Genomic DNA, 12,503 nt, shown 5'->3' with positions numbered 1-12,503 from the left:
AATTTTGCCCTTTTCCTATAGGAATGTTGGAATGGGGATCTGTTCCATGTCTTCTAGAATTGGTGGAATCATTGCACCCTTTATTCCATCACTGGTGAGTTTGTAGTATTTTTGTTTTCGTCTGAAATTCTCATCAATTCCTTCCTTTCCATCCTAACTACTTACTTTATTAATGTATACTTGTTTCAGTAAATCTGTCTCAACAGTGACCATTATTAATGGAATTTGAGAAGCGTGCTTGGTTTTCATTTATCTTTAAAGTTATAAACGCAAGCATTGATTTTGCTGAGGTTTTTTTGTAGTTTACCTTTTTGGGCAGCTCAGCAATGAGTAGTATAATATTTTCTAGTATAGACTACTTATTTTGTTCATAGTTATGAAGGGTACCACATGATGTTACACAAGTGCAATCCTCTCGGGTTTAGTTCTTTTGGAAGGACAAAACTAATCTTCCTTATCTGACCTCATTTCTGCAGTAAATTCACCAGGCTACAGTTTCTTATCCTCATGAGTGAGGTATTGTTAGAATTGACTTCAGAAATCCATTCTTTTAAGTTGGTTATGCATATTTATTATCATTCACATCACATTTTTATCTTACAAACTGGTAATGTTGCCCTTTGTTCAAATTCCTGCAACAGCAGCTGCAAAATTTAACATCTGAAATCTGTGGTTCCGCCATTAGAGAGGGTCTTTATAAGCTAATCTTGCCAGCAACATCTAGGTTATGTAAATGAATACCAGAAGTTAAAATATGGTAATAGGAAGGCATTATGTAAATGACTCCAAAGCAAAGGTGATACAGAATTGTCATTTTACCTCAGAGAATCTTTGGTTACTTTTGACCCATGTGTATTGATTAGTCTAGTTTGGAATGGAACCGTAATAGAGATTATAATGCAAAATGGGTTAGAGTTAATTACCTTTCTTAGGTTGAATAAAGCTAATGTAAAACATAAGAGTAACTCGGTTTACAGTGATTATTTTGATCTGGTCTGTTAATTTTAAGTCTGCTTATTGATTTTTGCCGGTGTGGTTTGTTTCAACTGATCTTCAGCTATTTCATAAACAACATTCCTTTCACCTTAAGGTTGTAAATGGAGATATTTTCTCATAATCGTGCTAAGTTCCATTTCATTCACAACTCCTCAGTAAATGATTCAGCCTGTGCACCTTCAAACAGTACAGCCAAGAGGAGATTCAGTTATAGTCTTACAAGTGGCAAGTAACATTTGTGCTACTTAAAGTGCCAGGTGATGATTATAATCTCTGACACCCATTCCTTCTACCCCTGCTGCACAGTGGCTATAGCATTTCCAGTCTTCTACAGATTACATTGCAGTTATTTACCTGGGCTACTCCAATAGCAACTCCCAAATCTGCAATTTCTACCACCAAGAAGGACAAAGGCATCTTGGGCACAGGAACACTACCTTCTCAAGGACAACCGGGGATGAACAGTAGTTATTGTCCTTGCTAAAATGCACAGATCCTGATAATTATTTGTCAAAATGGCTAACTTAACCATTAACAGAATCTGCATGTCTGTTGTCACTGACTGATGTCCCAGGATAACCAAGTCCTTCTTGTACATCAATGCTTTCCAATTTGATACCATTCAATAACTCTTCTTCTTGATGAAGTGCACCACTTCATACTCATCCATTGTAGTGGATCTGCTGTGTTTTTGCCCACTGTCTCAATATGAGTTGCAATAAAATCTGTTTGCATCCTCCCCACAATTTGCATAGTTTAATGTAGATGTTTGGGAAAAAATCTACCACAAACTCTTCAGGTATTTTGAGCAAGAATATTTATCAACCTGCAAGGTACCAGCTTTTGTCAAATTAGCACAAAAAATTGTCTATTTGCCCTAGTGATGCATGAAATCATCTCAAGTCTGTGCTCCAAGTTACAGGACTATTCTATGATACAGTATTTTAGGCAGCATGGTGCTGTAGTAACAAATAATTTCCATTTTGATAATTAATGGCAGACTGGGGAGAGTGTAAACTCTGCGAGTGAGATCCATTTGGTCCGTTGCCCCCACCTTCTTACTCTGACTTCTCATCTTTTTTCTCCAGTCCTGATGAAGGGTCTCAGCCCGAAACGTCGACTGTTTACTCTTTTCCATAGATGCTGCTTGGCCTGCTGAGTTCCTCCTGCATTTTGTGTGTGTTGCTTTGATTTCCAGCATCTGCAGATTTTCTCTTATTTCTATTTGGCCTATCAAGTTTTTTGAAAGATAGTTATTGTGGATCTTTAGTTTGATTAACCAGTTTTCTGGAGTTTTTAAGTGCAGTTGAGTGTGATATGATTTGCCCTTCATGTTTCACAAACAACAAGTACATTTAGCTTTCTTAAAGTTAGCGTAACTTCTATTTAACCTTGCAATTTGCAGTGTTTTCTTACTCTGTATGGTAATGTGCAGTGAAACTCAAAACCAGAGTCTGTCAGGGATAGTGCAGATATTTTAGAAGTCATTAGTTTTCGTGAACAAAAGAAAATCTGTAGTTGCTGGAAATCCAAGCAACAGATGCAAAATGCCTGAGGAACTCAGCAGGTCAGGCAGCATCAATGGAAAAGAGTGAACAGTCGATATTTCGGGCCGAGACCTTCCTGATAAAGGGTTTCAGCCTGAAACGTCAACTGTTTATTCTTTTCTATAGATGCTGCCTGGCCTGCTGAGTTCCTCCAGCATTTTGTGTGTGTTAATTCGTTTTCTCAAATTTATTTATTTATATACTTCTATGGTCAAAGGTACTGAGGGTTCTGCACTAAATCCAGATTAGCTAACCTTGAATGGTGTACCAAGTTATAATGCCTTCCTGGCCCTGAGAAAACATTTTACAAGTTTCATTCTGATTTGGAAGAATTCTTTTCATTCATATTTGCATCTGACATTTTAACTCTAGGTACCTCTGTGAAGGATCTAACAATTGATGATGTACAATGTAAAGACAAGTTGATATTTTAGAGGTGAGCTTGTATAAAAAGTAGACTAAACCTGTATTTCTTTTAGAACTTTTATGAATAGGAGAAGATCTCATTGAAATTTTAATTCTTAAAGGGTTCAGTAAGCCAAATGCAGGAAGAATGAATCATTATCTTGGGTGAGAAGTGTGGAGCAATAAGTCGGTGTCAAAATCAACTACAGGCAATTTGGGAATAAAATGAGAAATTTCTTCACAGTTGTGAATCAGAGGAGGCTTGAGCACTGAGTTCATTCAAAACAAAGATCGATGCGTGTCAGTGTTAAGAATATCAAGGTTTGTGAGGATAGGGCAGGGAAATACTGAAGATCAGCCATAATTCTGAATGGGGTAAGGGCCTGTGGGACCAAATTGCCTGCTCATTCTCCCAATTATTTCTTCCTCAAGAACATATAAAAACAATTAATTCAACATTTACTTCTTGTGTACATTCCAAACATCATCGGACAGAAACGAAATAGATTAAATATACTTCTCAATATACTCCATGCTCTTTAACCTGTTGTTTTGCTGCTGATAAGATGCCTTTGGTCTAGTTGCTCAGCTGCCTGCTGTACTGTTGCAGAACTACATAAACAACCTCTAGAAAATGTTAAATGAATCTGAAACCAAAGCCTGTCAGCTGTAACACATCAACCATTGTGGCCAGCTTTGAACATTGCTATTGCTTGTTGCTTTGAACATAGAACAGTACAGGCTCTTTGGTCCATGATGTTGTGCCGACCTTGTAACCTACTCCAATATCAATCTAACACTTCTGTTCCACATGGCCCTCCATTGCACTTTTATCCATGTACCTGTCTAAGAGTCTCTTAAATGTCCCTGCTTCTACCACCACACCTGGCAGGGTGTTCCAAGCACCCTCCACTCTTTTTAATAATAAAAAAAAATACCTTCCTCCTAATATCATCGCTTTTACTTGAATCACTTTAAATCCTCCTTTGCGCCAAACGGGGGTAGAAAAAAAAGCCTAAGCTTGCTCAATATTTCTTATAAGACATGCACGTAATCCAGGCAGCATCCTGGAAAATCCTGTCTGCACTGTCTAAAGCTTCCAACATCAGTTGCTCCCTCTCTGACCTATCACTCTAGTTTCCATCTCCCTGCTAAACTAATTTAAACCCTCCCCAACTAGGAAATCTGCCCACAAGGATATTGGTCCCCATCAGGTTCAGGTGTAACCCATCCCTTTTGCTCAAGTCATACCTTCCACAGAAGAGACCCCAGTGACCTACAAATCTGAAACCCTACACCAATTCTTCAGCCACAAATTCAATGGCATTTCATAATTCTTGCCCTTACTTTATCACTGATAAATTATAGGTTAATGAATTGATTGCATCAATTGATTGAAAATGGGTCCAAAATAGCTTATTTACTTCAGCCACGTTATTTCTCTCTTCACTTTGTGTCACTGAATAATTATACTAGACATGACAACACTGGTAAGGCATGTAAATACATCTGAAAAAATGTAGCTGGGATGTAAAATTCAATACCTAAAACCAATAGTCTTTCAGTTTAGAAGTTAAGGTTGTTTCTGGAATAACATTTTTAATATGCTTGTGTCGCCCCCTGGTAAGCCTCAGGCTTGCTCAGCTCACTGTCGTCTAGGCGGAGCAGCCTTCGGCCCCGCCAGACTGGGTAATCAAGTTTGTGTGGATGCTGTGTGATGTACCCCACCACGCCAAATAACAGACAGTACACCATATGCGATTAAATGATTACAATTTATAGATATTACTGGAACTATGTAATTAATAGAGATAAAATATAAAAGGAAAGTAAAAGGTGCCAAACTTATCAAAGTTCAACCACTTCGTGCACAACAGTTGGAGCTCAATTAATAGAGTCTTCTTTCTACCATTCAATCCATTCCAACCACCATGACCCGCCGCCTGGGACCAACCACGGTGGTCGACCAGACGCTCCACACGAGTCTGTCTTTGTCTCCTCTCCTTGCCAAAGACCCTGGACCTCGAACTCCCGCTCAGGGTCAGTCCTGCCGCCCAGGGTCACAGCATTGCATCTCCTCTCTCTGTCCCCATCACGCCTCTGCTCCAAAGCCCGTGAAACAATAGCTTACAGACACACAAGAAAGAATAACATCTATCCCAATTGGTTCATTCCCTCGCTTATCTATAATATAACCCAAACAAGCAAGAGAGAGAGAGAGAGAGAGAGAGAGAGAGAGAGAGAGAGAGAGAGAGAGAGAGAGAGAGAGAACTCCTTACATAGCAGTTATTTCAGAAAAGCCATTTTAATTATATTATAACAAAGAAGCCATTTTGTTAGCCTTCGTAGTAACATAAAAGAAGAAACTCCTTACCCTTGTGTTGCTGTAAATACAAATGCTGTAAAGATCATTGGCATCTGGCCAACTGGTCACGGAAATGGTCTGATTATCATCCAAGTAGTGCCAAATATTGGCACATTCTTGAAATATTGATCAGAAGCACAAATTAAACTAAAAAAAATATTGAATTCATGTTATATTGCAAGTTAAGTTAACTTGCTTGTTGAAAGTCAAAGCACTTATCAGAAATCTAATTAAACTCTCCTGCATTCATGTACTGCAGGAGTGTTCAGCTGAGGAAGAGTAGTGACTGAGACGTTAGCATATGCATCAGCCAAAAGTTAAGATAATGGGGTTGTGTTACTTGGCTTGCATCAATCCAAGGTGTGAGTAATGGGTTTAAACAAGTTCAAGAAAGCTTGCAGACCGCACTGATAGTATCACTTGGTTCAATCAATAGTTGGGTGCCTGGTTCTCTGTCATGTTATTTTTTGAGAATATTTGTGATCATTATAGTTTTTCCCAGCAAAAGCATTTGAACCTTCTCAGAGGTGTCTTATCATTTACAATGTACTTTCGCTGTAAATATGTACCTCAAAGGAACCATTTGTCTACCGAAAGTATTGAAGTAAACAATATCATTGTAATTATTGAAATTGTATTGAATCACCTGCTGTTCATAGTCATAGTCATACTTTATTGATCCCGAGGGAAATTGGCTTTCGTTACAGTTGCACCATAAATAATTAAATAGTAATAAAACCATAAATAATTAAATAATAATATGTAAATTATGCCAGGAACCAGCCTATTGGCTCAGGGTGTCTGACCCTCCAAGGGAGGAGTTGTAAGGTTTGATGGCCACAGGCAGGAATGACTTCCTATGATGCTCAGTGTTGCATCTCGGTAGAATGAGTCTCTGGCTGAATGTACTCCTGTGCCCACCCAGTACATTATGTAGTGGATGGGAGACATTGTCCAAGATGGCATGCAACTTAGACAGCATCCTCTTTTCAGACACCACCGTGAGAGAGTCCAGTTCTATCCCCACAACATCACTGGCCTTTGATCTTTGTTACCTTTGATCTTAAGGGTATAAAAATGTGATGTACTTTTAGGTTTGTTAGCCTCTACCAAGAGTGTCTCTGGAAGAATGACTCTTTGCTATAAAGGCTTTCATATCCACAACTCTGGTGTCTCTTGGTGACTTCGATCAGACACAATGTTATATTTGTTTTCCATCTCAAAAAAAGGCAAGTGTAAGAGGATCTCGGAGACATCTATCTAGTTATTAGGTTTATTAGCCTTATGGAAATATGGTCTCAAATGCTTTGGGAGGTGTGGATTTGAATCCCATTTCTAGTACTTGAGTGAGAGAAAGAGGAGGAGACTGTTAAGTCTATTAAGTATATAACAGTGATTTTACCCAGAAGTTACCCAATCGTATTCCAATCCACTTACTGCAGGTGCTTAGGACAGCAATAAAGGTCCTCTGTTTTTGTCTGTCCTTGGCTGCACGCAGATATAGAAGGGTTCTTCATTGGTGTTTCCTTAACATTTTGTTTAACCAGACAGGGTTGATAACCCTGAGCTGAATCCCCAAACCAGGAGGACTGTTAAGCCACTCTTACTCTGGCCTCTACCCTTAGACTTGTTTGGCATACATGACTCTACTAAGAGTCAAAGCACAAGGCCTGGACTCCCAGTCAATATAGCTCTCTGGGTCACTGAGGCACACAAGCTTCCAAACCCTCCAACAAGGTTGTGGTTCTCTTGGAAGATTCCAATCCAGAGTTCACTTTTATTATTCTGATCCTTCAAGTAATTATGTTCTGAATCAGTGGCTGAGCAGATTAAAATCTGACAGTTCTCAGTACAAGAACAATTTTCTAACCTACTGTTAAAATCTGTTCCTGATCACATTTCATCAGCAGTTATATGAATTTAAAGAAATAATTGACTTGAATCATCTTTGCAGGATAATGAGCAAGGGTGGTATTTAATTACTTAATGGTTAACCCAAAAAGGTCAAACAGTTGCTATGAAGATTTATAGCTTTTTAGCAGGGGAAATGTTTCATTCTTACAGCAATAGATAGATTGATGATTCTGTATCAAATTTTACTAGTTACATGTTTGACATAATTTCATGTGCTTTATTTTCTATAAGAGTTTATGGAAATGACTTAAGAACTGGAAATTATCTTTTGCGTGTAACTGCTATGCACTCAACCAGTTCTGAACTGGGCAAGTTTGACTGAGTTTTCAATAAGATCCATTGAAGCTTTGTATGAAAGACCAGATTTCAGTTGATTCAATAGAACTTCTTGAGTATTTTCCATCTTGAGTGACACTAACCAGTAAGATTATTTGCTGTGTCTGTCATCTTAAGATTGGTAACCACAGGAAGGTCTAACTGAGGCGGAAAAGTTGAGACTGCTGCTGGTTTGTGCTTTATTTCAATAGCATGAAGCCTGTTGTGCTGCTTGCTCTAAGTGTATTAATTATTAATAATTTTTAAGAAAAAGTACAGTGAATTCCAGTTAATTGGGACTAATACATTTTGGCCCAATTAAGCAGCTGCCCCAGTTGGCTGGTTTCATGGAAATAATTTTTAAAATGGAAAGTTACCATTTAACTGAGTAATAGTTTATGCATTTAAATGAAGTACAGAACAAATTAGAACACTGCCAATATTACTACAATATTGGTGGTTTTTTAACATTCGTTCTGTATTTCACTTAAAACGGTATATTGGTTCCTATTAGTTATCGATAGAGGAATTCATACAGTGTCCGCTGCCATATTCTTTTGATTGACTGCAAATGAACCAAGCCAGTGCAGACACATAGTGCAGATCATGGACTGCCTTCATTGCTTCCCTGTGTAAAGTAGAGTAAAAAAAAATCACTGTCTTTTAATGCAACATTAGTCAGCCCAAATGAATACATAACACAAGCATACGCAACTGATGCTATTTAAAAACTGTTTGCTCTAAGGACACTACACCGTCCTAAGACGGTGTGGTGTCTAGTGGCAACACGAGTGCATGCAACTGACACTAGTTACATCCTCCAAATCTTTATTTTCATTGTAACATTCAAAATAATTGTCGATACCTTCAAATTTTTCGTAGTTTGCTATTTAGTTGAAGTAGTGAAATTGTTTCAATTTCACTCGCAGCCATTTCTGGCATTTCCAATCCTGAATGCTTGAAACTGCAGTGAGCAAAACAATTTTAAATTGTCTTCCTGCTTATATCTTGCCAACTATCTGTGACAAAATCCAAACACGAGGAAATCTGCAGATGCTGGAAATTCAAGCAACACACACAAAAGTTGCTGGTGAACGCAGCAGGCCAGGCAGCATCTCTAGGAAGAGGTACAGTCGACGTTTTGGGCCAGGACCCTTCGTCAGGACTAACTGAAAGAAGAGCTAGTAAGAGATTTGAAAGTGGGAAGGGGAGGGGGAGATCCAGAATGATAGGAGAAGACAGGAGGGGGAGGGATGGAGCCAAGAGCTGGACAGGTGATTGGCAAAAGGGATATAAGAGGATCATGGGACAGGAGGTCCGGGGAGAAAGACAAGGGGGGGGGAACCAGAGGATGGGCAAGGGGTATAGTCAGAGGGATAGAGGGAGAAAAAGCAGAGAGAGAGAGAAAGAATGTGTGTATATAAATAAATAACAGATGGGGTACAAGGGGGAGGTGGGGCATTAGCAGAAGTTTGAGAAGTCAATGTTCATGCCAGCAGGTTGGAGGCTACCCAGACGGAATATAAGGTGTTGTTCCTCCAACCTGAGTGTGGCTTCATCTTTACAGTAGAGGAGGTCGTGGATAGACATATCAGAATGGGAATGGGACGTGGAATTAAAATGTGTGGCCACTGGGAGATCCTGCTTTCTCTGGCGGACAGAGCGTAGGTGTTTAGCAAAACAATCTCCCAGTCTGCTTTGGGTCTCGCCAATATATAGAAGGCCGCATCGGGAGGACCGGACGCAGTATATCACCCCAGCCGACTCATAGGTGAAGTGTCGCCTCACCTGGAAGGACTGTCTGGGGCCCTGAATGGTGGTAAGGGAGGAAGGGTTAGGGCATGTGTAGCACTTGTTCCGCTTACAAGGATAAGTGCCAGGAGGGAGATCGGTGGGGAGTGATGGGGGGGAACGAATAGACAAGGGAGTCGCGTAGGGAGAGATCCCTGCAGAAAGTGGGGGGGGGAGAGGGAAAGATGTGCTTAGTGGTGGGATCCTGTTGGAGGTGGCGGAAGTTATGGAGAATTATATGTTGAACCCGGAGGCTGGTGAGGTAGGTAAGGACAAGGGGAAACCTATTCCTAGTGGGGTGGCGGGAGCATGGAGTGAGAGAGATGGTCACAGAGGGTGAGAAATGTGATACAGAAATTAGACGAAGAATTGAGATTGCAAGGTAAAACGTTCTGGAGCCTGAGTGACGTGCTGTGTCGCAAGAGGTTGGACTTTGGGCTATGTTGTAGAATTTGGAAATGCTATGTCTGGAGCAGTCTGTTGTATGGATTCGAATCGTGGACCTTATGCAAGGAAGCACAATGACGACTGGTGTTTAAGGAGAATGCAGAAAATTAGATGGGTGATGAAAGTCAGTAATATGGAAGTGTTGAAGAGAGTGAGAAGGGAAAAGGAGTTGCTGAAGACTGTGCAGAAAAGGAAGCTGGAATATGCCGGGCACTTGTTAAGAGGTGGTGGACTGCAGAAGTTGTTATTGGAAGGGGTGATAGAAGGAAAGAGGGAAAGAGGAAGGCAGTGAACCACTTGGTATGATAATGTGAGGCAATGGACTGTGTTGAGTTATGCTGAGGCCAGAAAAAGAGCGCAAGATCGAAGAAGATAGATTGGGGTTGACTGACTGACTGAGTGTCCTCACAGACAGCGGCTGGAAATGAACCTGGGTCACCTGTACTGTAAAGTGTTGTGCTAACCTGTCCCAATGAAGAAGCATAGTGTCCTAAGTAAGCAAAGGGAATCCTAGCTGTTTTGTCAATTTTTCTTCTTTCAGTTGTCCCAAATAAGCGACTGCCCCGAATAACTGATGGCCTAATTAACCAGAATCCACTGTTTTTATAATCTTGAAAATATTCATTATATTGGATTCTAAAAGCAGTAAGATCTAAGTTGTAATAGAAATTATAGTGCAGAAGCTTTTTGATGCAACTGATCTAGGGAAGTGTTTATACATGACAGGAGTGTTCTCCTTAGCTATCAACTATAGTTCAAGTTTTTCCTATTATTTCTGTACTGAAGCAATATGCTATATGTCTCTTTGGTATACAGTCAATGATTCCTGAGGTTATGCATTCCATATGTTTGTCATCTTTGGTTCATTAAGATATCACTAAGTTTACTACTAATACTTGACAGTAACTTTTGTTTAACATTAAACATGACAATTTTTGGAAGGATGTCAAAGGGGTTGGGTATATAGGAGCACACCAAGCAAAGACCTTGTGTCCAGTCATGAGTTTTGTAAATTGAGGAGTGTGAGGGGATTCAGGAGTACCCCTATTAACTGTTTGAAGAGAGACAGAGAGAGACATTTATCATTGATGGTTTGTTTGGAAAGGAGAGAGAGACAGAGGTATTTACCACCGATATGTTGCTTTTGGAAAAGAGAGAGAGAGACGAAGATTAACAGTGGACTGTCACTTTAAGGCATTGGAAGTAACTTTGGATTTTTACTGAGTTTGGAGTTGGAGACAGCACCGAGCAGCTCGAAGGTTGCTATGGTGACCGAAGGCAGTGTTAATTAATGGACACTGGATGTTATGATTTTCAGCAGGTTGTTGATATTACTTCCAAGGACAGGTTGCCTGCTTGTGCACTCTTTTACAGACAAAGGAAGGAGAGACTCTTTGAATGACAGGTGATGCTCAGCACAGAGAAATAAGTAGGAGGTCAAATGATACAGACCTCGGACACATGATCTGGACACTGAATGAACATTGTTGTGCCCACAGAGAAAGTGGGTTTCGGCGGATCGATCAGGCGGATTGATCCAAATTGCTGTTCCATCGGTGAAGAAGGGGTTGACCAGTGGGGAGTTGTCTATGTGTCCACCCTCGCCTGGGTGATAGCTCCACCACAGAAGACCGGTCCCCCTGGTTAAAGTCACAGTCGGTGACTTGTAAAGAATTTCGGAGGACGACGAGAAGATCGACGGCATCAGCTCACCTGAAGACTCAACTCACTCTCTCTCTCTCTCTCTATCACTATTCAACTAAATACCATGAACTGAACTGAACTGAACTTTACTCAACATCGTAAGACTGTATCTTTTTACCCCTAGACTTAAAGAAGCTTGGTTTTTTCATACATATATATTCCACACTTACTTTTATATATAATCATTGCTAACCTGTTTACATTTATGTTACTGTATTATTAGTAGTTTATAGCAATACGAGACTCCAAAGTGTTTTCCATCTCTGCTGGTTCTTTATTCCCGTCACGGGGTACGTGACAGGAGATACATAAAATTCTGAGTTACAAAATGTATGAATTGTTTTGTGGAAGTTGAACTTTTTTGTAAACAATAACTTACTGAGAAACAATTTGCAAAAGGTTAGTTAATTATGTACAACACTTAAGATAAATAATAAATGTGGCTTAAAGGCTTGGTTTCATGAATTTAAAACTTTCCTTGAATAGATACAGGAGAACCATATAGTTAAGTATGTTACATTCTAGAATATGAATTTCTTGATATGCAAGAAGAAATTATCACTGAATACAATGCTGTATCTTAACCTGGATTTAACACTGACATATTTTCTTGAATCTTAATTTTACTTGCACTGAAAACTAAGTTCTTTGGAATTTTTTTCAACATTTCTTTCCTTGGTTTCTCTGCCTTTTAGCAATTGCCTTTTTTAAGTTCTGAAAGCTGAGTAATTATCCTGTGTGATGAATTGTTGACCATAAAAGTCCAGTTTGGTTTGCTCAGTTGGATGTTCTATCCGATCAAAATGCTCCTTTGGGAAAGATCAGCTATTGTGAGGTATCTGCACCTCTAGACACAGGGGACAATGTACTTGTTAGGACAGGAGAACAGGGTAAATTACTGCCACCTTCCTGTTTTTCTCCTTCCTACTGATTTTTTTGAAATGAATATCCTGGAAAAGGTTTAGGGGTTGTGGTGTAAAGTTAATCCAAGTGGTTTGATGAAATGCAGACTGCCACAG

The 12,503-nt window shown here is 39.7% G+C and overlaps 1 protein-coding gene across 2 annotated transcripts in view; it reads left to right on the top strand.

Moving 5' to 3' along the window:
• The window catches only part of LOC140199773 (solute carrier family 22 member 15-like), an 87,047-nt gene that overhangs the window by 68,794 nt on the left and 5,750 nt on the right, over window positions 1–12,503 (top strand). For both annotated transcript variants that reach the window (XM_072262261.1, XM_072262260.1), the window contains exon 10: window positions 22–94. In XM_072262261.1, coding sequence (XP_072118362.1) covers window positions 22–94 — 73 coding nt within the window. The remainder of the gene's footprint in view (window positions 1–21; window positions 95–12,503) is intronic.

Source organism: Mobula birostris, chromosome 6 (assembly GCF_030028105.1).
Source record: "Mobula birostris isolate sMobBir1 chromosome 6, sMobBir1.hap1, whole genome shotgun sequence".
NCBI lineage: Eukaryota > Metazoa > Chordata > Chondrichthyes > Myliobatiformes > Myliobatidae > Mobula > Mobula birostris.
Note: the sequence above shows the minus strand (reverse complement) of the source record. Positions and strands in the feature narration are given on the sequence as shown.